The sequence below is a fragment of the Sinohyriopsis cumingii genome, chromosome 16 (genome assembly GCF_028554795.1).
Source record: "Sinohyriopsis cumingii isolate HCF-2022 chromosome 16, ASM2855479v2, whole genome shotgun sequence".
NCBI lineage: Eukaryota > Metazoa > Mollusca > Bivalvia > Unionida > Unionidae > Sinohyriopsis > Sinohyriopsis cumingii.
In genome coordinates this window covers 43,504,633-43,529,535 of record NC_142976.1, presented here as the reverse complement: position 1 = coordinate 43,529,535, position 24,903 = coordinate 43,504,633, and the positions used below count along the sequence as shown (strand labels likewise).

The window sequence follows — 24,903 nt, the reverse complement described above, 5'->3', positions numbered from 1 at the left end:
TATACAAGTATGCTGGTTGTTGTACTGATCTTCTGGACAAATATCCAGATGGGAGCTCTGTATGTTATGGTGATAGTGACTTTTGGGATTAATTTACAGAGTAGAGCCATTTTTATGAAAAGTTCACAATATTATAGTGTACTGTTATCTTTCCAGACAGATTTGTGTGGTACAGGTGCTTGTATTGTTGTCTGGATGTTAACATACATTCTAGTGAATAGATTTCAACACAACATGATACATTCATTCCCCTTAACCCAAGGAAGAATCCTATCAGTTTTGGACTCTGTAGATCCAACATCAATATCACATTTGCTGAAAATGGATTTAAACTTTGCATTTCATATCCAACTAAACTTTGCATTTCATATCCAACTAGAGATTTAGGTAGCAGAATTCAATGAAATTGAATACATTTGTTTCCCTTACCCCAAGAAAAAAAACATAATTATTTTCTGCCACCTGTCTTGAGGGACCCTGTTTTATTGGCTTAAGAAGGTTGTTGCACTAGCCAGGTTCTAATTTATGATCTATGGAACCAGCCAGTATTTAGTTGAATATTAAATATCATATTTTGAAAGATGATGGTTGTTGATTGGGTGAGAATAATTACTGGAATTAAAAAATAATATTTTTAGAAGAAGGCTATGAATGGGTAAATTGTACATACATGTAGTAATAACCCTGACCTAAAACCAAGTTTATTTTAATGCTGCTAGTTGTAAATGGAGGGATCTCACTGGTCTGGATTTGGATAGGGGACACCCACAAGGGGATTGTTCTCAAAGGAGCCATGCAACATATAATTTTCATTATTTCAAAAGCTTGCTTTTGGATGGATCATAATTGGAATGTGTGTTATTTTCCAGTCTTTCCCTAAAAGCATAGTAATTTTTCAAAATATGAGCATTATGGTCAATGAGAATTGAATTAGTTATCTGCACCAAACTGTTAATGACCAGTTGCAGTTGTTGTTTTGGGATTAATGCCATTTCTCGGAGCAAGATATGCTATACATGGTGACCAGTATAACCAGTGGAGAAAGAACCGGGGAAAACCCCGAGAAGAACCACCTACCCAATGCAAGATACTGACAAGCTTTCTCACATACCCACACTGGCCTATCCCCTAGACTCAAACACACATGGACAGAGTTGAGATGGCAGTGATCTGTAAAGGCAAGTGTTGTAGACCACTCCGCCACCTTGGGTTCAGGTTTTGGTTTGTTATTAAAATAGCATTTTATTTACCACTTGAAGAAAAAAAAAACTACCAATATAGTCTAAATGTAAGTGGAATCTTTGTAAATTGGTTCTTATAAATTTGCAACAGTTTAGCTGCATGTTCAAATCCTTTGATTAATTTTAAAGTTTTTACATTGGTTTTCTTGATACAGATAGATAGTGTTCATTCTGCAAATTATTTACTGTTATTGACAGCTTCAGAAATTTTTGAACTGTTCAATCCATATGTGCAAATAACTTGTTTGTAATGAAACTAACAATATGTTTTACAGCCATTTGGACACGGTCTGATTACTGTAGTAGTTCCACAACTGCGGCGAGGTGAGAACAGTTTATACTTGTGGAATACTGACTCACTGCAGCAGCCAGTACACCAGTTTATTGGACATTCAGATGTTGTTTTGGAGTTTCAGTGGAGAAAATCCCGGGAAGGTATGATGATCCTAACCTACTACCTGTACATGTTTTTTGTTTCGCCTGAAATGCATCAAATTTTGGGTGAAGTTTTTTCAAATGTATTATACAGAAACTATAATGACATGTGTCATCTTAAGCCAGTATTAATATTAATTAGTAATTTAAGTATTAAAATTACTAATTAATATTAGTATTATTAGTATTAATAGTGGATTGTCAGTTGACTTTGTACACTCTAGATTCATAAGAGGCATCAACGATCATATATGATCTGTAGTTCAGAAAGTAAAACATGAAGAGCACAGGTCACAGGAGAGTGTCATTTACGATTGATGATATTACATACTCATAATTTAGAATTTTTTTCCTAAATGATACAAGGAATATGGATTACTAATTAAATTATGTTGTAAGTGCATCTAATCCTTTCATAGATGACTTGAATGTATACCATAAATGAATGGAAACAAAATATCAAGATTTTAACCATCAGTTTGCTAAGATACAAGTAAATAAATTCTCAGTTTTTCAATGAAAGTCCAGACAAAGTGATTTGCAGTATGGAAATAATTGTGTAGTTTTATTTTGTACAGTGTCATTTGTCATTCTTTAAGAGCTGCAAAATCTTGGAGATAGGCAATGTGATTATTTCAAGGGGATGACATAGCAATGAGTTATGCAGTTTATTACTTGGTACTGAGTGATGATTATTTCAAGGGGATGACTTGGCAGCGAGTTATGCAGCTTATTACCTGGCACTGGGGAGTATTTCAGGGGGAAGACTTGGCAGAGAGTGAACAGCTTATTACCTGGCACAGAGTGATGATTATTTTAAGGGGATGATTTGGCAATGAGTTATGCAGCTTATTACCTGGCACTGGGGAGTATTTCAAGGAGATGATTTGGCAATTAGTTGTGCAGCTTATTACCTGGCACTGAGTGATGATTATTTTAAGGGGATGACTTGGCAATGAGTTATGCAGCTTATTACCTGGCACTGGGGAGTATTTCAGGGGGAAGACTTGGCAGAGAGTGAACAGCTTATTACCTGGCACAGAGTGATGATTATTTTAAGGGGATGATTTGGCAATGAGTTATGCAGCTTAGTACATGGCACTGAATGATGGTTATTTCAAGGGGATGACTTGGCAATGAGTTAGCACCTTATTACCTGGCACTGAACTCCAAAATGGAAGACGATGACATATGTTGTGGTCAGCGGTGTACTGATGGGTCAGCAGTTCTTTGTTGAATCACAGAAAATAATATTCCAGTTTTTGAATTCTGTGTAAATTTTGATAAATGTTTTGGTCCAAGAATTAATTTAGAGTACTAGTATCTCCAGGGAAAAGAATCACTTTTCTTTAAAATAAAATAATTAACCCCAGAACTGGTCACAACATAAAACACCTGGCCATCTCCAGTGTTAAAGCATGTATGACTATTATTTCTCAAAACATCAACAATAAATCTAGCGACAACACAAAACAGATGCCTGGATGTGGGTGAATCCTCTGGAAAAAAACTAATTGATACATGTTATTTAACACTTAGTCCAAGTATGGCCTTGATTCTACTTTATGAATCTTACTCTGAGAAAGAATGAAAAAAAAAGTTGTTTACTACAAACTATCACTAGTTCTGAATCAAGGTCAAGAACTAGGTCAGCACTAGATACAATGTTTCTAAAAGTTGTTTATGTCAAAAATATAAAAAATCAGTCAGAACTGAACCTCATTTCGGTAAATAAAGCTACAATAGCTAGTAATAGAATACAGAAAATTAAAACTTGTAAACAAACAATTAAATTAAATCAAATATAAATTAAATCAAATATGCATACAAAAAATTTGTTCTACCAATTACTCCTTAACAAACTTCAAAGCCCCAGATCAGCTTGCACATTGTGTGATGCATTTGGATCTAAGTTGTGTGTGAGTAATAAAAGGTAGAGACTATTTAGACAAACATTTATGTTTAGATATTAATTTGCATTGTGAAAACATATTTAAACGAACATATTTATGTTTAGATATTAATTTGCTTTGAGAAAACATATTTAGACAAACCTATTTATCTTCAGATATTAATTTGCTTTGAAAAAACATATTTAGACAAACATATGTTTAGACATTAGTTCCCATTGAGAAAACAAAATCTGCCTCCCAAAATGACTTAACTTCACATTATTTTAATATGCTGAAACTTTATCATTTTAAAAGTTTTTGCTCTTGTGGTCAGTTGATTGATTTTTCTTAGTTTTTGTTCACAAACCATGATTTCCCCACTCATACCCACATAATAGTCATTCCAGCAAAACAGACTTGTACTCAGTTCTTTTATTGGTGGAGTGATCAACCCAAGCCATGTTTGTTTTAATTGTAGAAGAGCATGACAAACATAAATTTGGTGAAGGGACAGGATGAAAAAGATCTAAAAGTATAAACAACTTCTGTATAGACACATTCTTTGGAAGACTACACAGCTGTGAATTCATTTATTTTTTGTGGTTATCAACTTTTGTGGCTTTCATTTAACAAATTTTCATTAGTGCTTAAATTTGTGAATTGGGGAAAAGTGCCATTGATTCAGCATTGCAATTTAATCACACGATTGCAGGTCTCTCTGAACTTTTTGACTTACCATATATACTCTCTCATAAGTCAAGTCAAACTGCAAACAACAAAGATTCTGATCTGCATTAGCATAATGCACCTGCAGATAAGGGTCTACATTGTTTGTTCTACTGATTACTCCTAACAAACTGCACAGACCCTAATCTGCCAGCACATTATGTGATGTCAGATCTGGGTCTGTGCAGTTTGCAGTTGGACTCGACTTATAAGTGAGTATAAGGTATGTCCCACAATTCTTGGTGCTTTCTCCCATGGGAACACTTTTGTGTCTGAAAGAAAAGATCTAAAATATACCATCTACTTTTGTTTAGTGCATGTTCATCCACATCTCTGTTGGCATTAGCAACAGCCCAAGTTGCTAAAGGTGATAAAAACGTTAAGATGACAATTAATGTCTATTACATAAAATGTTTATTACAATAATATAAGAGTCTGAAGGAAAGATGATAGTACAGTGAAGACAGCAAAGTTAGTGAAGGAAAACTATGAAAACAATTGTGATTATCTCATGTTTTTGGTACTACTGATACATTAAGTATTATATACTATTTTTCTTTGTGCCTTTAAAATGTTGTGTCTCTTCCAGATTTGGAAGATTGGGGAGACTGTCTTCTGCCCTTAGGAGCATAGGTGTAGTACTATTGTTTCCACACAATGGTCAGTGTTCATTGGGTCTTTAATTTGTGATTTATAACAATCACTTAATCTGTTAAATTTTGTATCCCATGCAAAACAGACAATAGTATTTTATGTGTGGAGTCCTTTTTTTGCATCATAAGGGACTGAAGGAGTTTTGTTGTACTTGGCATGGTCTTTTGTGTGTGGAGTCCTTTTTATGCATCACAAGGGACTGAAGGAGTTTTTGTTGTACTTGGCATGGTCTTTTGTGTGTGGAGTCCTTTTTATGCATCACAAGGGACTGAAGGAGTTTTTGTTGTACTTGGCATGGTCTTTTGTGTGTGGAGTCCTTTTTATGCATCACAAGGGACTGAAGGAGTTTTGTTGTACTTGGTGTGGTCTTTTGTGTGTGGAGTCCTTTTTATGCATCACAAGGGACTGAAGGAGTTTTGTTGTACTTGGCATGGTCTTTTGTGTGTGGAGTCCTTTTTATGCATCACAAAGGACTGAAGGAGTTTTTGTTTTACTTGGCATGGTCAAAATAGATCTTGATTATCAGACATTCAAAAAAGAAGCTTGTAAAATTGTTATTAAAAATTTTTCCTTACAGGAAAGCGAGATTACCAACTGGTTACTTGGTCCAAAGATCAGAGCATAAGAATTTGGAAAATTGATCCACAATTACAAAGGGTAAAACAAATTTCTTTCATGTGAAAATGTTCTCAGATTTCTTTCTTTCTATTATTACTGGTTGTAATGTTCCAGTTTGATTTTGCAATATCTCTGTTCATCAGGAAAGATGTATTTTCCTGGCATGATATATGTCACTTTACAATAAGTTTATAACAACTAAGAATATCTTTATAACATCTATTTGAAGGCTGCATGTTTCATAATCAAATTCTCATCTCTTTGTAGTTGAAATGATTTATTCATTTAACTGAATCATAAAAATGAAGAAATTTATCCATTGTTTTGTCCATGAATTAATTTATCAGCTGGACGCAGCACATGTCAGTCAGCTGTGACATAAAAAGTGTATTTTTATCATTTGCTCTCCAGTCAGATCACCGGACTAGGTGAAGATGTTTACCTAATTACATGTTGTTTTGGGGAGACAAGATTTTGTCCAGTGGAGTTGGTCACCTAGAAAATGTTGGCTACATAGATTGTGTTGTTTAAAATCTGTATGGCTCCAAATTTTTAACACTTTCTTTACAAGCATCATTTGATGTCATGGCCTAATTTCTGTACAGTGCCATTTGCTGTATTGTCATGATGATACCATCTTTGTGTTTGAACCTTTAAACATTTTTCATAGAAGATAACTAAAATGCTCTAATACTCTTTCAGCAAGAAATGTTTTAATTTTAAAAATTGAAATTAGAGGAAAAATGTCATCAATATGAATATTTTTATTTATTTTCTTTATAAATCAGTTTGAAACCACAAGTTGGGCCCCGAGTGGCTGAGTGGTCTAAGGCGCTCTCCATTACGGATCACTGCCATCTCACCTCTGTCTCCGTTGGTTTGAGTCTCGGATTCAGCCAATGTGGGTATGTGAGAAAGCTTGCCAGTAGCTTCTCGTGGGTCGGTGGTTCTTTCCAGGGTTTTCCCGGGTGATTCCTCCACCATTAATACTGGCCGCCATGTATAGCCTATCGTGTGCTGAAAAATGTTGTTAAACCCCACAACAACAACAACAACAACCATACATTTGTGACAAAAAATTCTTAATCTAAAAACATAATCATATAACATGCTGACCTTGCTTTCTAAAAAACTGTACATTTTCCTTAATTTATTCTCGACCCATGAGAAGCTACTGGCAAGCTTTCTCACATGCCCACATAGGCTGAACCCGAGACTCGAACCCACACAGCCAGAGGTGAGATGGCAGTGATACGTAACGGTGAGCGCTTTAGAATACTTGGCAGGAATGTATGGGGTATAAGCATTTTAACATCAAGGGCATTATTCTTACATAACTCAGTTTTGTGAAAATATGAAAAAATAAGTGAAGCAAATAGTATTTACCATATAAATAATTGTATTACAAGTATGTACACAAACATTTAAAACATAAATTTGCAATCCAATTGATGGATTTTGGTAATGAAGTTTTAAATGTTAATGGTCATTTAAAAAAATTTGAAAATAGATGAACCTATGTGGCATGTGTAGTGCAATTTGTAGCTCACATATCCAAAACTATATACATTTCATGTTGATTGCAGTGCATCGTCCATCATACATGATGCATCCATCCATCAACAATTACATATTACTACTCTGGATTCTATATTTCTCTTTCAGTTTGAATCAAACTTGGAATTTGGGTTTTTATCATCAAAATCTTGGATGAGTCCAATAATAAGCGGGATCTTTACAAACTAAGGAGGTCTTCATGTATCTGATTCATTGAGTACACTATGCAGGCCATATTTTTTTTATCCAATTCCATTCTAATTTGGAATATTTCCTTTTATCACTGATATCCTGGATGAGTTTGATAATCATCAAGATCCATGCATACTAATTAGGTAACCTTGGCTGAGCTTGCTGGCTCTCTTGAAGCCCCATTTCTTATTGATTTTAATCAGTATTGAAATATGAGCTTATATCATGAAGATCTTGGATGGTTCGATAATGAACATGATCCATGTATATTGATGAAGTAATCCTATACTTGGTTGGCTGACCTTGCTTACACTGTGGATTCCTAAATATCAGTTTGCATATTGAAGCAGGGGAAATAATCTGATATTGAGTCTATTGAGAATCACAGGTTTTTATTGTTGAAGAGAGTTCACCCCCTTGGGGAAAAAATTGGAAAACTTTTCTAAATAATTTTTAAATACATACATAAATTTTAACAAAACAAGTTATTTAAATAATACACATTTTGGAATTTAATTGAATAACCTTTGATATAAAGAAGAAAACAAACAATATTAAAATACAACATAAAATTAAACAAGAAAAGTCTTAATTCAACTAATATTTAGTATTCAGTTAAACTCCTCTGCACAGAAACCTCATTATACTGGAATCTTCTCAATACCACAAATATTTTTGGTCCTGAATTTTTCCTTCTTTGACACTATAATTTTTTTCCCAGCAAACCAAAACCTCTCAACTATGAATACCAAAACAAATTTTAAAAACCCCATAAAACCAAAACTCACTGTTTATATTTTGATTATTGGCCACAAATAAGCAATATAATTCTAGAAAAATGTGTGACTAAAAGCATTTATTATATGAAATAATATCAAAATAGTGAATATACATGTGATAACACAAAAACAAATATTATTTCAATATAGCATTACAATTGTAAAGTGTAAGTGACTTTTAAGTTTTTCTTGGCAATGAGTTTACTAGTGTGCACCAGAAACTCACAAACAATACCTACCTGGTTTTTAAACTCAATGCTGCAAATCCCATCCTAACATTATGCATTGACTGCCATCTCACCTCTGTATGTGTGGGTTCGAGTCTCAGATTCAGCCAATGTGGGTATGTGAGAAAGCTTGCCAGTAGCTTCTCGAGGGTTGGTGGTTCTTTCTGGGGATTTCCCAGGTTTTTCCTCCACCATTAATACTGGCTGCCATGTATAGCATATTGTGTGCTGAAAAATGGCGTTAAACCTTACAACAACAACAACAACATTATGCATTGAAACCTGAAAAGAAAACTGAACACCTATGGGACCCACCAACACTTTAAATGAGGTGAAATTTGGGTTTGGTGAGGTTTTGGCATCCAGTGCCCAGTTCACTGCCCTAGTTTGCATAGGTTATGGATTCACTTTGCTCTCATGTCATTGCCACTCTAAGGAAGCATGTACTTAGCAGTCATTTGTTAGTGGCTCTATCCCAGTCATGATGTTTGTTAGTGACTGTATCCCAGTCATGATGTTTGTTAGTGACTGTATCCCAATCATGATGTTTGTTAGTGACTGTATCCCAGTCATGATGTTTGTTAGTGACTGTATCCCAATCATGATGTTTGTTAGTGACTGTATCCCAATCATGATGTTTTGCTAGCATCATGGGCTGCACTTTGAGGCAGTCTTCTACATCAGCATCTACAAATTGCACAGGATATATCAGACCTAGCAATGACAAAGTATGCTCACGAACTCTGTAGTCATTGCCAGATCTCATTATGATAGGAGAAGACTGCCTTTGGAGCGTCAGTTGAAGAAGTCTTTCATTTATTGCCAGTGGAGTTTTGTTCTCCTCTTCCTTCACCAATAACTTGGTCTAAATTATATTCTGGCATCAGTTGACTTAACGAAACAAAAAAGGATGAACCAGTCTTCAAACTGCTACCAGAATCTGGTCTAGTTGCTGACCTTTTGGATTGCTTACACAGACACTTGCAAGACACTATTGTCAACTACCTCTTCATTCAGACACTTGCAAGACACTAGTGTCAACTACCTCTTCATTCACAGCGATGCCTTGCATCAAATTTTAGTAGGACACATACTCCAGTTTTTCACATGGATATCCCAGCAGTAGACAGAGATACTAAAGTCTTTGGGGAATGTCAAAACCTTACTCGGCCTGCATGGACCAGAAGTCTTGATGACACAGCTGCTGGTGTGGAATATTGTGGCAGTGGGTTCTGTGTTGGTAGTTTTCCAAACAGCAGGAAATAGTCCAACAGGACACATGTGGAACTCTGTTTTTCAGATGGCATTTGTCCTAAACAGAGCTGCTCAGCACACCTTGGCCAGTGCCACAACGGCAGTGACAAGCTGACAACTGACAGAATGAGATGAGTACATTTCACTTTCTGAAAGATCACAAAGCCAGGCTAAGATTGCAGCCACTCTCTTCTAAACTCCTCTGTAATGGCCACATTGAGGAAATATGTAAAGAAGCCACCAAAGATGACAGTTTGTGCTTACACACAGCCTTAGGTACTGAGAGGGATTTTCAGTGTGTAAACAAAAGGAAAGAAAGAACACCCCTAGGTTACAGCAGACAGGGAAGCAGTCCTATTGATGATACACTTGTAGAAAAACACAGCTTTCAAGAATGAAAGTGGACAGCAGGCAGGGAGAAGGTGATAATTTTTGCTCCAATTTCTGTCCATGCCAGCCTCCCTATGACAAGAAAATGATATCATTTTCATGCCATCTTTGTCATATATCCTGGTGGTGGGGTGGGGAAAAGGCTCCAAGTCTACACTGTCAAATGGAAAGTATTGATTTTGGGCCTTCTGTATATGACATCTCGCACCAGAGGGGGGAGGGGGGTCCAGCCTGTGCGATGATAGAGAGTAGGGTTTTTCAGAAAAATGTGATGTCATATAAACAACACCAGCACCATACATCAGAGAAAATGTCAATTACTCTACATTGCAATATTGTCATGAGAGGAAGAGAACATTGAGAAATATTGTTATGTGTATTTTATACAAAGGTTATTTAAACCAATTTTAGTTTTGAAATTATTTGAGGGGGATCAAAGCTTTGTGACATCATATATGAAGGGGTCTGAGTTTTTGAGAGTTGGGGTGAAGAGGGAGTGAAATATCTGCCAAAATGGATGGCCCCTTAATGGACCTGGCATGTGGTTTCAGTGGGCCTCAGTATCATGTCCGCCATTTTTTGAAATATACTTTCTTGATTTCAACATAGCAGTCAGATTGTCAATTTTAGTGCCTCCATAAAAAATTCCAGAGGAATACAGCTATACAGTGAGCGGAACAAGTAATTGGGATGTGATTGAACCATTTTCATAAAATTTTCACAACTACCTTAAATGTGCTTTGTCAATCAGCATGACCTTTTCAGGTAAAACAATTAGAGGTATTCAGTAACATGACTGTGTTACATACAGTTAGTGGGAACTACATTCTCCCTAAATCTATATATGATATATGTGTGAGTCTATCTGTATTTGTCTGTCTGTCTGTTCACCAGCTATTATTATTGTTGTTGTTGTTGTTCTTATTATTATTATTATTGTTGTTGTTGTTGTTGTTGTTGTTGTTGTTATTATTATTATTATTATTGTGGTTATTATTACTAATATTATTGTGGTTATTATTATTATTGTTGTTGTTATTATTATTATTATGGTTATTATTATTATTATTATTATTGTTGTTGTTGTTGTTATTGTGGTTATTAATATTATTATTATTATTATTATTATTATTATTATTCATTACAGTTGTGTGGTCATGATGCCCCAGATTCCTCAGAGAATGAGTTATCTGCTGTTGATGCCAATGAAGTCATAGAAACTGAGCACAAAGAAAATATGGCAAATCAGAGCTTGAATGCGAGCATTATGTATAACAACAAAACTGACTCCTTACCTCAGCAACAGCCAATGAACTTAACACAAGAATTTTCTCTAGTCAACAAAAATATTCCCAATGTGAAAATCGAAGAGGTATTGAAATGGTATCAATTAATTAAAGTAATGTGATCTGTATGGGATTTCATTGATTACTTTCAACAGTATTCAGATAATATGAAACAGATGTGAATTAAAACCAAACAAACACAGTAACAAAGGTAATAATGTTAAAGACATTCATATATAGTAGATGTAAACCAAATGCAGGTGATTAACTTTACATGCATAAATTTGCAGGTTTAAAGTTCCATATATACTCCCTTTTAAGTCGAGTCAGGTTGCAGACAATAAAGATCCTATCTGCCATAACATAATGTGTCTGCAGACCAGGGTATATGTTGTTTGTTTATCTGATTACTCCTAACACACTGCACAGACCCAGATCTGCCAGCACATTATGCAAAAGCAGATCTGGTCTGTGCAGTTTGCAGTTTGACTCGACTTAAAAGTGAGTATATACAATATGTATTAGATTTTCTTCTGTGATAACAAAACTATTTACATTTGAATCAGTCTGGAATAAAGCTTAAACAATTTATCTTATCATTTGGTCTTATTTATTTAACACAAAACAGCATAATCTTATTTTGATAACAGTAATAGTAATGAAAAAAAAGACAATGTATAAAATGTTAAATAATTCACAGGTTTGTATTTGAAGTTATTGTCAGATTTGTCCTGCCAAAAGCACACAGATCACTCTCCAGTATATCTTGGTTTGGCATGAATTTATCTTAAATTGCCATATATCCTTTTGTGCAAATTTGCTTAATTCACACTTGTTTTACTCAGGAATTCAAGAGATATATATTCAGTATTAGGCTAGTATTAAATCTTGTGCTTATGGTGTCAAAACTGTCACTCTCAAAGATAGTAATGCTTTTGTTTTCATTCCAGATGGCCGTCCTTAAGAGATCATGTATAGCCATTGCCGTCAGCGGTAAAAATAGTGTAACTCTTACAATCCGATTCCCAACGAACTATCCAAATGGAGCAATTCCTTCTTTTGCGATTACTGAATCTACTGTTAACAGTACTCTGCATAAAAAACTTCAGAAGGCAAGTGAATGTTTTGGAGATAAAGAATTCTTTAGATTTATCTTTCATGTATACTCTGCTTAGGGTTTAGTCCTTGTTTGGAGTTCTGAATAATTGTCTTTTATGGTATAAAATTTTGGAACAGTTTGAAAAGAAAAAATGGATGAGGGATGCTCATCTACCTGCTAGTTAACCATGAATAAGTAAAGACCCTATTTCTGGCTACAGAATCAACAGTCAACTAGTCAGAGACACTCCCATTTCACCTTTGCATTTCTTTTTGTAGTCAGTATACTTGTTTAAACATATAAAGGCAATTTACTTCTTAGAAAAATTTCTATGTATTTGATTAGTCGATAGTCAGTGCATATTTGCAGTACTCTCAGGGTGTACAGAAGTTTTGGACAGGGTGTATAAAAATCATATGACATATTCATGGAATGAATGAATAGCATCAATGGCAACAGTGTACATGTAAAGAAAATGGCCACCTCCAATTTTTTGGTTGGAAACATGAATTAATTATTGAAGAAACCCTGGAAGATATAATCTGTTTACATTACAGATGCATACAAATATTGTGGAAATGAAATTGTCTTAAACGTTACCAAAGGCTGATGATAAGAGCAGCCCATTAATGAAGATAACATTATATTTTAGAATATGCCCAGGACAATAGCAGCAGAGAAGTCAAAGATAATATATTTGATGGATAATCAAAAGAGAATTTATGACTTGTTTCCAAAAATATTTTATACAAAACCTTAGACATTATATGAACTTTTCACTTCTGTTTTTGATAAAGTTGCCTCACAATCTGCAGAAAAGTAAAATTCTTAATATTGGAGTCAACATCAGTAAAATGTATTCATGTATTGGGGATTCAAAGAAAAACACAACTTAAATCAGGCTTTGCTGCATCCAGCCTAGATCATTTGTCTGAAAAGATGCACATCAATATCTTCTATTTCCAGACAATTTTGAAAAAAAAATGAAACTTAAATAGAGCTCTGCCAAATCAAAACCCCCCAAAACCTCAGAGGGTTAATAAATTTATTTAACTGTCTCTTGACAGGGTGTAAAGGATTTTACCACCTTCCTAATATTTGTATTTCATGAGGCAGGTTGGTAAAATCCTGTACACTTTGTTGAAAGACAGTGTAACTAATAATATTTACATGTTCATTTATTAAATCAAATTGGCTGATTTGTGGTGCTGTAATGTTTAAAAAAGTATTCTGAATTTAAATGATCAAACGTGCATGAAATTATCCTATTGTATTTAGATGTTTGTGTATTGAAATAAGCGAGGAAAGTGGATTCTAATTTAACCACAACACTTGACAGCAGAAGCAGCTGGATCAGAAATGGGTTGTCACAAGGTGTAATTGTGAAAAACAGGTGTTGATGAACAATGTTAGCTGAACAGGAAAAACAATGTCATGCATCTTGAGGTTAAGTCACTTTTAGAGAACATTTTAAAATTATTTGATGGGTAATCTTCAGGCACATACTTTGAAAATATGGCTGTGGATGTAATCATGCTGTTGCAATTATATTAAAAGAGTTTTGAAATCTTCCCCTTCTTCAGTGCTTACTTGCAGCCTAGCCTTTATTGTCACCATGATATTGTGAATACTAGTTTTTCTAGCATTCTTCAACATTCAAGATATTACAGGTGTTTTGCTTTAGCAAATTGCTCAGTACCAAGTGAAAATCTTTTAGGCATAAGTTTTAGAGACTGTATGCTCAGTCTGACAGTATGGTGAATGTTTAATTGAAGCAAAACTAGAAAATCAGTAAATAAAGTTAACTCTTTGTAATTGACTAGTCAGCTAGCAAAAATGACTAGTTGTTCAGAACTACCACCTAGGTAATTATTTGTAGATCATATAGGAATGTTTTTTTTAATGATGATATATATCATTTATTGCGACAATACTTACCATGACAGAAGTCAGATAAGAGTGGTCTCCCTTTGATAGAATGGTGCCAGATCCCATTATCCACCAGTTAATAGTTTCCCTTGTGATTAATCAGCCAAATCAACCAGCATATTCAGAGGGCTCACACTTACCTTGAATTTCACTGTTTCCGTGGTGAATACGTATCATACCAGTTGTAGATTTTTGTCGTATGATAAGCAATACAGCACCAGTTCTCTATTCTAATGATCATTAGTGCTTACACGCCTTCTCAGGACCTGACCTTATTTCATTTCATTCCAAGCAGATGATAGTTTAATCACAGTAATAATGGAACTGTGTCTCATGTAATAAAAAATGAACACATGAAAAGGCATGCTTCCAGTGGGTGTTTTAAGTGAATGTTTAGAAAAGATGCCTTTTTATTTTTGCCAAAAGAGAATTGTTATGCTGCTTTTTTCTATATTTAAACTGAGATTGCAATGCTGTATTGCACTTTCACATAAACACATATTAAGCAAATAGTGGAAGCCAAAAGTAGTGGCAGAACAGTTGCAACAAAGCATCAAGTTTTATAAATCCTTAGAGCTGAGATAGTGTTAAAGTTATTTAGAAAACAATTTTCCCAAAAAAAATTCAATGAGGTACAGTAATTCTTTAAAGTCTAAAGTACGTTTTGCTTGTGTGTATGTGTGTGTGATAAAGATTTTTAGGTTTAACAATTATTCAGTCATATTGCTACGATATCTCTGGTGAGGCAGTTTATAGTGAAGTCAAGCATAATGCCACAGGCATGTAGCTTCATGTCCCACCCAGTCACATTATCCTGACACAAGGCCAACCAGTTTTAACACTAACCTCTTAATGCTGAGTGCCAAGCGAGGCAGCTGCTGGTACCAGTTTTATAATTCGTTGGTATGACTCTGCTGGGGTTTAAACCCATGACCTCCTGCAGCTGAGGCGGGCTCTCTAACCACTCAGCCACTTTGGTTGCAAGTGGTCGTGTTCAATGAGATGAAACTTGATACTGTTTTGCAGACATTAGGAGACTGGAGCCAGGACTAACTTTTGTGTAAGATGATGTAAGTCCTGCCACCTGTTCTTCTAATATGATTGGGTAATGTATTTGATTAAGAAATTATGACTGGTTAGAGTATTATAAGAATAAAAAATTATGATTGGGTAATGTATTTGAATAAGAAATTATGATTGGGTAATGTATTTGAACAAGAAATTATGATTGAGTAGTATATTTGAATAAGACATTATGATTGGGTAATGTATTTGAATAAGAAAGCAATTTTTGAAGCAAAATATGTTTCTTTGATAATACATACCATAGTATGTGCATTTCTGCTCCAGTATTGCAGGATTTAGTGTCAGTCCCTCTGTCCAAAGAAAGATCATGTTTGTGTGACTGTTGTCTTAATCAGCATCATTTTAGCACTTTTATTAACTAAACTAATCAAAATAAGTTGTTAGTGTCTTTTGTTCTCTTGGAAGAACTGGATTGTGTTGAAGTGGAATCACCATGGGTGACTATGCATTGTGTTGATGCCCCACCATGACAGTGGTAATGGCACATAGTGTTATCCATGTCCATCTGTCCATACATTTGTCAAGTTTTGAATTTAGATCATTGCAGGTGCTGGTGGGGCACCCATGTTACATTAATAATTCTTGTTTTTTTTTAGTGCAGTTGCTATAGCAGTGATGGTAGCTTCAGTTGCCTTTATTATAATGCTCGTGATCACTATTGGAACAAAGTGAAGTGTTGTATAAATACATTACAACCAGACAGCGGAGTGCCCTCTTTCCACACTCATCAGTCCCTGAGATTATAGGAAAGACTTTGGTGCTCAGACTTTGACTCCATTTAAAAGTCTGACATCTGAATGGCTAACATCATATAAGTCTGACATCTGAATGGCTAACATCATATAAGTCTGACATCTGAATGGCTAACATCATATAAGTCTGACATCTGAATGGCTAACATCATATAAGTCTGACATCTGAATGGCTAACATCATATAAGTCTGACATCTGAATGGCTAACATCCTATAAGTGACCAATGAGATGAAAGAATTTTTATTAGAGTCTTAGTTTGAGCAAGAGAAAATGTGTATGATTTGTCTAATTTTTGGGCCAAATGTCAATAAGCTGAATTACAATTATATAGGGACACTATTTGGGGATTACATATATTGCTCTTTGTGAACATTGGTTCTCTATATGTCCAAGTCTGTTAAGGCTGATTTTACTGTAATTCTTATTACCCAATCTACAATAGTATGTTTTAATTGTTTGTGTATCTCTTATAAAATTTAAATTGAAAACTTATAAATTGTTTATTACATGTATCCTTTCTCTGCAGGTGCTTGTGGACACAGCTCAGAAGTTTGTGAAGAGAAACACTAATTGTCTAGAGCCCTGTCTGCGGCAGTTTTCAGCAGCATTTGACAAAATGACGGTATGGAAGCATAACATTTTTATCTTGCCAGTGTTAACTGTTGGCGAGATGTAGGTATCATTTTTTTGGATTCAACAAGTGTGCAGAAGTAAATTAAACTTTATATGTTGCCATAGCAGAATTGTAAAAAAAAATACCAACAATTCTCATGTACAAGTCAAGTCCAACTGTAAATATCATAGACCCTGATCTGCCATTTCATGATGCACTAGTATGTCAGGGTCTGTGTTGTTTGTTCTACTCCTAAGAAGCAGCAGAGATCCAGATCTTTTGGTTGATTATGTGATGGCAGGTCTGGGTCTGTGCAGGTTTGTCAGTGGAATCGACTCATAAGTGAGTATATATTGTATATGTTGTTATCATACTTAGAAATACAGGATTTCTCAGTATAGGAATGTACAGGGGAGCCACAAAAGTGTATAATGTTAGAAGTGAGGCTTCCTTATACATTACAATTACATTTGTCATGCACATTATATTGAGGACCCTGTATCTTGATATGGAGAGGAAATAAAACAGGTGATATATTGCTTCATTGCTAATGAAAAATTTCATGGAATAAATGGTTAATTGCCACCAGTTATGAGGTTTAAGCCAGAGAAAGGCACCCTTTTTGGCAACAAGCTTTTGAATAAACTCTTGCTATGCTAACTTAATTGAAGTTCATTCATTGCAATTGATATCTAGCATTGAATTGTCAAATAGAACAAGACAGAAATATATACAAATTTAAAATTTACAGATTCCTGCAATACTTAATTTATTTCTATAGAGGATATTATGCCTTCTTTACCAATATCTAGATCAATCATTTTTTTTGCTGACAACAGCATTACTGATTAAGTCAGTTGTAAATGCTTCAATATATTAACCTGAACATCAACAGTCTCTGCTGAATCTTCAGCCATATCAGCAGTTGTCTATAGTATATGTGGCCACAGCAACAGTATCTGCTGCATCTTCAGCCATATCAGCAGTTGTCAGCAGTATATGTGGCCACAGCAACAGTCTCTGCTGAATCTTCAGCCAAATCAGCAGTTGTCAATAGTATATGTGGCCACAGCAACAGTCTCTGCTGAATCTTCAGCCATATCAGCAGTTGTCTATAGTATATGTGGCCACAGCAACAGTATCTGCTGCATTTTCAGCCATATCAGCAGTTGTCAGCAGTATATGTGGCCACAGCAACAGTCTCTGCTGAATCTTCAGCCAAATCAGCAGTTGTCAGCAGTATATGTGGCCACAGCAACAGTCTCTGCTGAATCTTCAGCCACATCAGCAGTTGTCAATAGTATATGTGGCCACAGCAACAGTCTCTGCTGAATCTTCAGCCATATCAGCAGTTGTCAATAGTATATGTGGCCACAGCAACAGTATCTGCTGCATCTTCATCCGTATCAGCAGTTGTCAGCAGTATATGTGGCCACAGCAACAGTCTCTGCTGAATCTTCAGCCAAATCAGCAGTTGTCAACAGTATATGTGGCCACAGCAACAGTATCTGCTGCATCTTCAGCTACATAAATTGTGTGTGGCATCTGTAACCATATCAGCAGTCTCTGCAACAGCTGTAACCACATCAAGAGACTGCAGCAACTATGACCATGTCAACAGTGTGTAGCATCTGCAGCCACATCAACAATCTGTGCAACCTCTGTAACCATATCAGCAGGCTGTGAGGCATTTGCAGCAACATCAATAGATGTCTAGAGCCTGCGGTATGTGTGGTTACATCACAGTATCTCCAGCCACATCAATAGTTTGTATAGAATCTGTAGCCTTATTAAAAGTCTGTACACTATCTCCAGTCTGCATCATCTGTGGTCACATCACAGTATCTCCAGCCACATCTATAGTTTGTATAGAATTTGTAGCCTCATTAAAAGTCTGTACACTGTCTGCAGTCTGCATCATCTGTGGTCACATCATCAGTCTGTGCAGTATCTGTGACCACACTAACAGTGAAAATATTTTGCTGTGTAAAAACAAGCACTGTTAGGAAGTCTAAAGGGTTTATCTTGTGAACTGGTTTTTGTGTGCTGGATCCCACATAGCATTGATATGAATTTTGACCTGTACCTTAGTGGCAAATCTAGTTCCAACATAAACATCAGCAAAAGCTAGCCTTTGTTCTTATAGGTCTTTGCCTTAGGTGAAGAGATTTTATAGGGGTACATCATTCTTTGTTTTATTTTGTCTTGCAGTTGGAGAAGAAAACCCCTGACTCAGATACATTCCCAATGCCACAGGCTTCCAGTAAACTACTGCAGTCCGGTTTGTTCTCTGCATACCAAGATGAATCAATTCCATTTCCAAGGACATGTGGGGCTCATTTCTGCCCTGCAGGTAATATTGTAAATTTTTACTTACCAAATTGCATTTTGTCAATTCTGTGTAAACAGACAGTCTGTTTCCAAATGCAAGTGGCATTATTTATTTCATTCCTTACACTGAAAATCATATGTATCAATAACTTATCATCAAGTCTAGAGAATTTAATCAACCCATTGTTGTCCCCCCATTGGTAGCATAGCATAACTTGGTTATTACCTCTCCATAGCCTGTTTTAAAGTGAGTTACATTGTAGCACAGTTCACATTATTATATATTCCTTCTTTTTCTCCTTTAACTTTACATCATCAGAATCATGCGGTATTCTATGACACTGAACACCTTGATATTGCACGCATGTGCACAACACAAGTGCCTAAAAATAGTATAGTGTATTAGGAACTACCAGTGTATCCCCCAGGGGTGTAAAATTGAGGGTAAAAAAAAACCCTTGATGTCGGAACTGGGGGTCAAATAAAAAATGTTGGGGTCAAAAATGTACTGACAAATTTTTATATGACTTGTACTTTTTCAGCTTGAAATAGAATATTGCAACTTGCACAACATACTCTCTCTCTAAACATACAAATAAACCAACATGCACAATTAACAAACAAATGCATTGTCCATTCAAAGAAAAATTTTATTAGTTCATTTTTGTTTTAAAGTCGTACTTTTAACAGTCTCCTTATAATCATTATGAAGCAGTATTAATGCCCAACACAGTACATACAAGCCAATACAAAAAACCAAATAAATCTTTTAAACAAAATGGCAGTCAAATTACTGCCTTTCATAAAATGTGTACTATCATTGGTTTCTTTGTACTTCGTCCTAGAACATATTTATCCAAATATTAAGGAGGATAATGATTCATCTTCTTTCTAATAAGTTACACTTGAACTTTAAGATCTATCTTTTATTGCAACAAAGTTAAAAACCAACAAAATCTGCAATGACCCGCTGACTTTGTAATCCAAATAACGCATTTGTCTATGCAAGTTTACTGATTTCTTTGTTGTGAAAGAAAGTCTTGGGCTATAATGTGTTCTCCAGATATCTTGTGGCGAACGAGGACAGATTTTTTAAAATTCTAAAACTCTGTCACGAAAGGATTATTCACTTTTGCAGTCTTCGCAATCACGCGATCATAAGTCACACCGGTAATCCTAATGTATGAATACCGTATTCCAGTCAAGGGTATTATTTTCTCCATTTTTCATTAAAGTTAGATCCACAGTTACTCTTTTGTGTTCTGCTTCTTTCACTTTCTTCGCTAATGATTTTTAGTGCACATCGTTTTAATCTGGAGATCACTTTCTAGTGCAACAAGCATTGAGATTAAACATCTAGATGACAGCTTGCTGAGCTCGATGGAAATCGCGTGAGAGCTCGCAAGATTAGGGGAAGCTATTGCATCATAATATTGCCTATGCTAGTCTGGTTCATTGTTTCAAATGTTCCCTGCGTTGCACTCTGCTATACGAATAGAGGAGCGCAAGGCAAGGAACAAACAAAGCGGGGAACGAGTCAATGCCTATGCTCGAAGTATATACGATGCCATCCCTCATCCAATGCATTGGGTATTAAATAAATCCTGATCACATTATGAAAATCCTTTGCGTCAAAAAAACGCACGGAAACAAAATGTGTGAGTCAATTTTCTCCAGCGTGCGTCCCTGACGCACAAATGTGTGTAAAGGGAACACTGAACTACTTTGTAAACAAACTATGTACGCTCATGTAGTAGACTTTAGGTGTTAGTTTATTAGGTTTGTTTGTCAATGAACCAAATCAGCTGTTTTGTCTTATTTGAAAGTAGAGATGTTAAAGTGAACAATGTGGATGAGTTTACTGAAACTTTCAAGCAAGCAAATGAATGAACGTGATATTCGCAATGTCCACAACAAATGTGAGAGATGCAGTATCTGATCATTTAAAAAGGTATTTAGGAGAATTGTTCATAACTTTTCAAACTATAACTTGCTTTCTGGGGTATATAAAAATAGCATAGAAAGGCATACAGAGGGCAAGGGTTATTGCATATCTATCAGAGAGGTACTATTTTTTAAGTGAAAGTACTAAATTCAAAGGGGGAAAAATGCAACTAAAGGCTTAGAGCCAATAAGCCAGGACGATGAAATTTGCAATTTTCTGCATTGATACAGTGTTTCAGATTTAGGATAGCAATAGATGCCATACTCTTTTTCTCAGATGGATACTGTACTCCCATAGGTTGTGTAGTATCCATCTGAAAAAACTTGTTCATAATTTCCCACACAAATGCAGTAAACTTTAATTATTTGATGAGATGCCTTGTTCTTCAAAACTGAAGACCTTTGTTCAATATTCTTACGTAGCTACACATACACTAAAAGTTGATGGCTAAAAGATTCATATTACATAATATTTGTAGAACTGGGTCTAGTAGGAATACTCAGTTAAAATCTGGAATAATACAGTTCTTGTGTTTACTGGAAAATTTGAAGTAATTTTGCCAATGAAACAGATATGGCAAACTAGTCTAAAAAGATACTGGTATTTTTAATTGTACATTCTGTGTTAAATTTTGTGTTTAGGTCAGGTTTTTTACATTCTGTTTACATACTGTTGTAACTTGTTGAGGGGATGCACCTTGATAAGTAATACACCCTTGTCACAAAATTAGATCACTGTGCCCCATATTTTATGCTTCACTGACTTTGGTTACATTTGTGTTCAAGCTGTGTTTACTAGAAAGCATTAAACTAGAAAAATATATACATCTTTATTAGTACCACACCAATACAACTAAAGAATGTGACTGGCATGTCCTATTGTACAGGCATAGGTTAAGTTTTTGCATTTAGTGTATTGCCCCACATTTTTTGTATCCTGTTTACTTACATACTATCTAGAATCGTGAAATTATGTCAAGGGATGTATCTGAATGAGTTGTACTTATTGCAGAAGGAGATAGTTATGACCCATATTTTATAATTCATTGACTTGGGTTACATTTTGCATCTATGTTCATTTCTCAGGTATTGTGTATGCTGGAATCATGAAATTGTGATGATATGCATACTGTTAATACTACATACTTGCAACAAATGAAGGTCATTGTGACCTATATGTCATTTTTACTGGATTTGGTATAACAACTTTTCGCATAATCACATGAGTTTGGGGCATGTTGTATGCATACTGTCCTATCTAGAATCATGGAACTTGATTAAAGGATGTCTTGATAAGTGCTATACCCTCATTCCAAGATGAGGCCTCTCTGGCCTATATTTCATGCCTCAGTGGTAAACTGTCAGTGTTATTGACTGTAGTATATTCTGTGATCAGTTATCCTCAGCATGTTAACAGTGTGTTGTGCTTGTGAATGAATATTGTAAAAAGATGAGTACCGTATTTCATGTTATTTTTCGTACACGAAAAACTAATTATTAATTTCAGTGTACGAAAAATTATATGTAAAATAAATAATTATCATTTTGTGGTAATTACCATGTACGAAAAATAAAGGGATCATACCGGACAAGGCCTGTGGAACACACAATACTCAATAACCTAAGGTACAAAACTAATGTACAAAATTTGGTCTCATTCTGCTCAACTCAAGAAAAATCTGTTGTTATTATGAGAGAGAGAGAGAGAGAGAGAGAGAGAGAGAGAGAGAGAGAGAGAAGAAAATAATCTTTATTGTTCAGTTACATGTCAGTTGTCACTATTATATTCCATTGGCAATTAAAACCTGAATAAATAAATCGTTTTGGTTGTAATTACGAGATCCATTGTCACTGTGCCACATGGCTATGCAGAGGTAATATACATGCTGATTAAATATGCTTGACCTTTATCTTGGTCTTTTCCAGTAAATACTGGATTGAAGACCAGATTCACCTCTACATATCAAATTAAAGAGGCTTTACGTAGGGAAATGAGGCTACCCATGGGGTATTGAAAATGTGTATGACAAGTCTATTAGCTCAAGAAAAATATTAATTTACTGATACTTGTTCTGAAGCCAGTTGAAAAAAGGGCAAATGATTTTAAGAGAGAGAGAGAGAGAGAGAACAACAAAGCAACGTGTATATAAAAATATTTTTGTATTTTAAACATAGCATGTTATTTGAAGAAACTTAAATATGAAGACATGCCCAAGCATGAACAGACCAAGATCTTTGAAGATATTAACTACCGGTATATATAACTCGAACTTACGGAGTCAATGACTTTTGCATTTATGATTAAAAGTAACTGGGTTTTTATAGTTTTTTACTGCATTACTATATTGAGCCAATAAGATTAATTGCCAAATGGTCTGTGGTCTTCGCATCTTCCTGTATTGAGATATTATTATTTTTACTGGATAAATAAACTCAAATGGCTTCTGAACTCGTTTTCAAATGTGCGCTTTGCTTTGTTACACCAACTGACGTAATCAAGAGCGCTCATTAACAACGCTGTCCAGCTGTTGATAAATAGCAGTATATATTGTAATGACAACAACAGAACAAATACATCAATCATTATATTTTCTTGCCGATACAAAAGACCAAGAAGGTCAATAAAATGAATGTGAATAGATTCTCAGTTAACAAAACAGTTGCCCTTTCTGAGTAAGCTGAGCAATGGGCTTTCTACACACTTACAGTTGGTGAATTCTTTGGAAATCTTTCTGTACATTTGAAACTTTAACACAGAAGGGGCATTTTTTGGATTTCTTGGAATTAATGGAATTGAAAGGACTTTTAGGAAACAAGAATTCATTCACCATGCTGTAAGTTAATTTAATTCTTTCACTTCTGTATTTTGAGAAATAAATTATTTTCAATTATGCAAAACTTGTTTGTTTTGCTGTTTCTTGTTGCGTTGATTAAGACACTGGAGTTGTAACGTGGTATTGATGGCAAAAGTAAAAGATCAATGAGCAAAATTAACATACATGTATTACTTACCCCGCCTGGATTCATGTTTGGTGATACACTCCTTCTTCAAAATATCTCAACCAGTTGAAAATTAATTGGCAACTTGTGCCTCAGTTAAGAACATTCCCAAAGTTAGTCATTACTCATAACTTGCTTAGCAAAACAATACCCTGGTCATTTGATGTACCTAAATCGAACTTTGGTATATTTTTGAATTCGTTTGAAATGGGAACCTGTCTTCAGTTTTAACAAATTGAATAAAAATAATGGATAAATAAAAAATAAAAATGCAACTAAAACAATGATTTTATCTCTTGTTCTAGGCTGTAAAATTTAATGGGCCATACTTTTTTTTATCACATTGGCAAAAGTAAATCTTCACAGAAGATCGTTTTATGTACAAAAAATAATAGGATGACCAAAAAAATATTAAATTTTGTGTATGAAAAAATATGATAGAATTAATTAATTATTATTTTTATGGCTTGATGGTGTACGAAAAATTAAAGGGTACGAAAAATAACATGAAATACGGTAGACTGCATACATTTCATGTGAGGCCTCAGCTATAGTGGCTAATCAAGGTAATTGCTTATACATGAACCGTGCTTTTAATAGTTTTATAGTGGTCATACTAGTTGCAAGGTTGCTCAATGCCTGTAACTTTAACTCATTAAAATTGAGCATCTATGTGTAGACAGAGTAGCTTCTGAAACAGATTTTAAAAACAGCAATTTTATGTTTAAAAAAGATGCACAAAATTAATTTTTTTTTAATCAATCCACAGTCTTTCCAACAGCCATGGTTTTTCCTATTTTTTCCACCATTTTTATTAGACTTGGTTTTTTTCCTCTGTTTAATTTCCAAAATGGCCGTACTGCCCCTCCTTTTTAAATACTTTATGTTGACATATA

The 24,903-nt window shown here is 35.0% G+C and overlaps 1 protein-coding gene across 13 annotated transcripts in view; it reads left to right on the top strand.

The window, feature by feature from the left end:
• The window catches only part of LOC149780323 (GATOR2 complex protein WDR59-like), a 180,227-nt gene that overhangs the window by 45,229 nt on the left and 110,095 nt on the right, over window positions 1-24,903 (top strand). For all 13 annotated transcript variants that reach the window (XM_089937186.1, XM_089937183.1, XM_089937181.1 and 10 more), the window contains exons 10-15: window positions 1,517-1,676; window positions 5,526-5,605; window positions 11,113-11,337; window positions 12,202-12,363; window positions 16,646-16,741; window positions 18,944-19,085. In XM_089937186.1, the coding sequence (XP_089793312.1) occupies window positions 1,517-1,676; window positions 5,526-5,605; window positions 11,113-11,337; window positions 12,202-12,363; window positions 16,646-16,741; window positions 18,944-19,085 (865 nt within the window). The remainder of the gene's footprint in view (window positions 1-1,516; window positions 1,677-5,525; window positions 5,606-11,112; window positions 11,338-12,201; window positions 12,364-16,645; window positions 16,742-18,943; window positions 19,086-24,903) is intronic.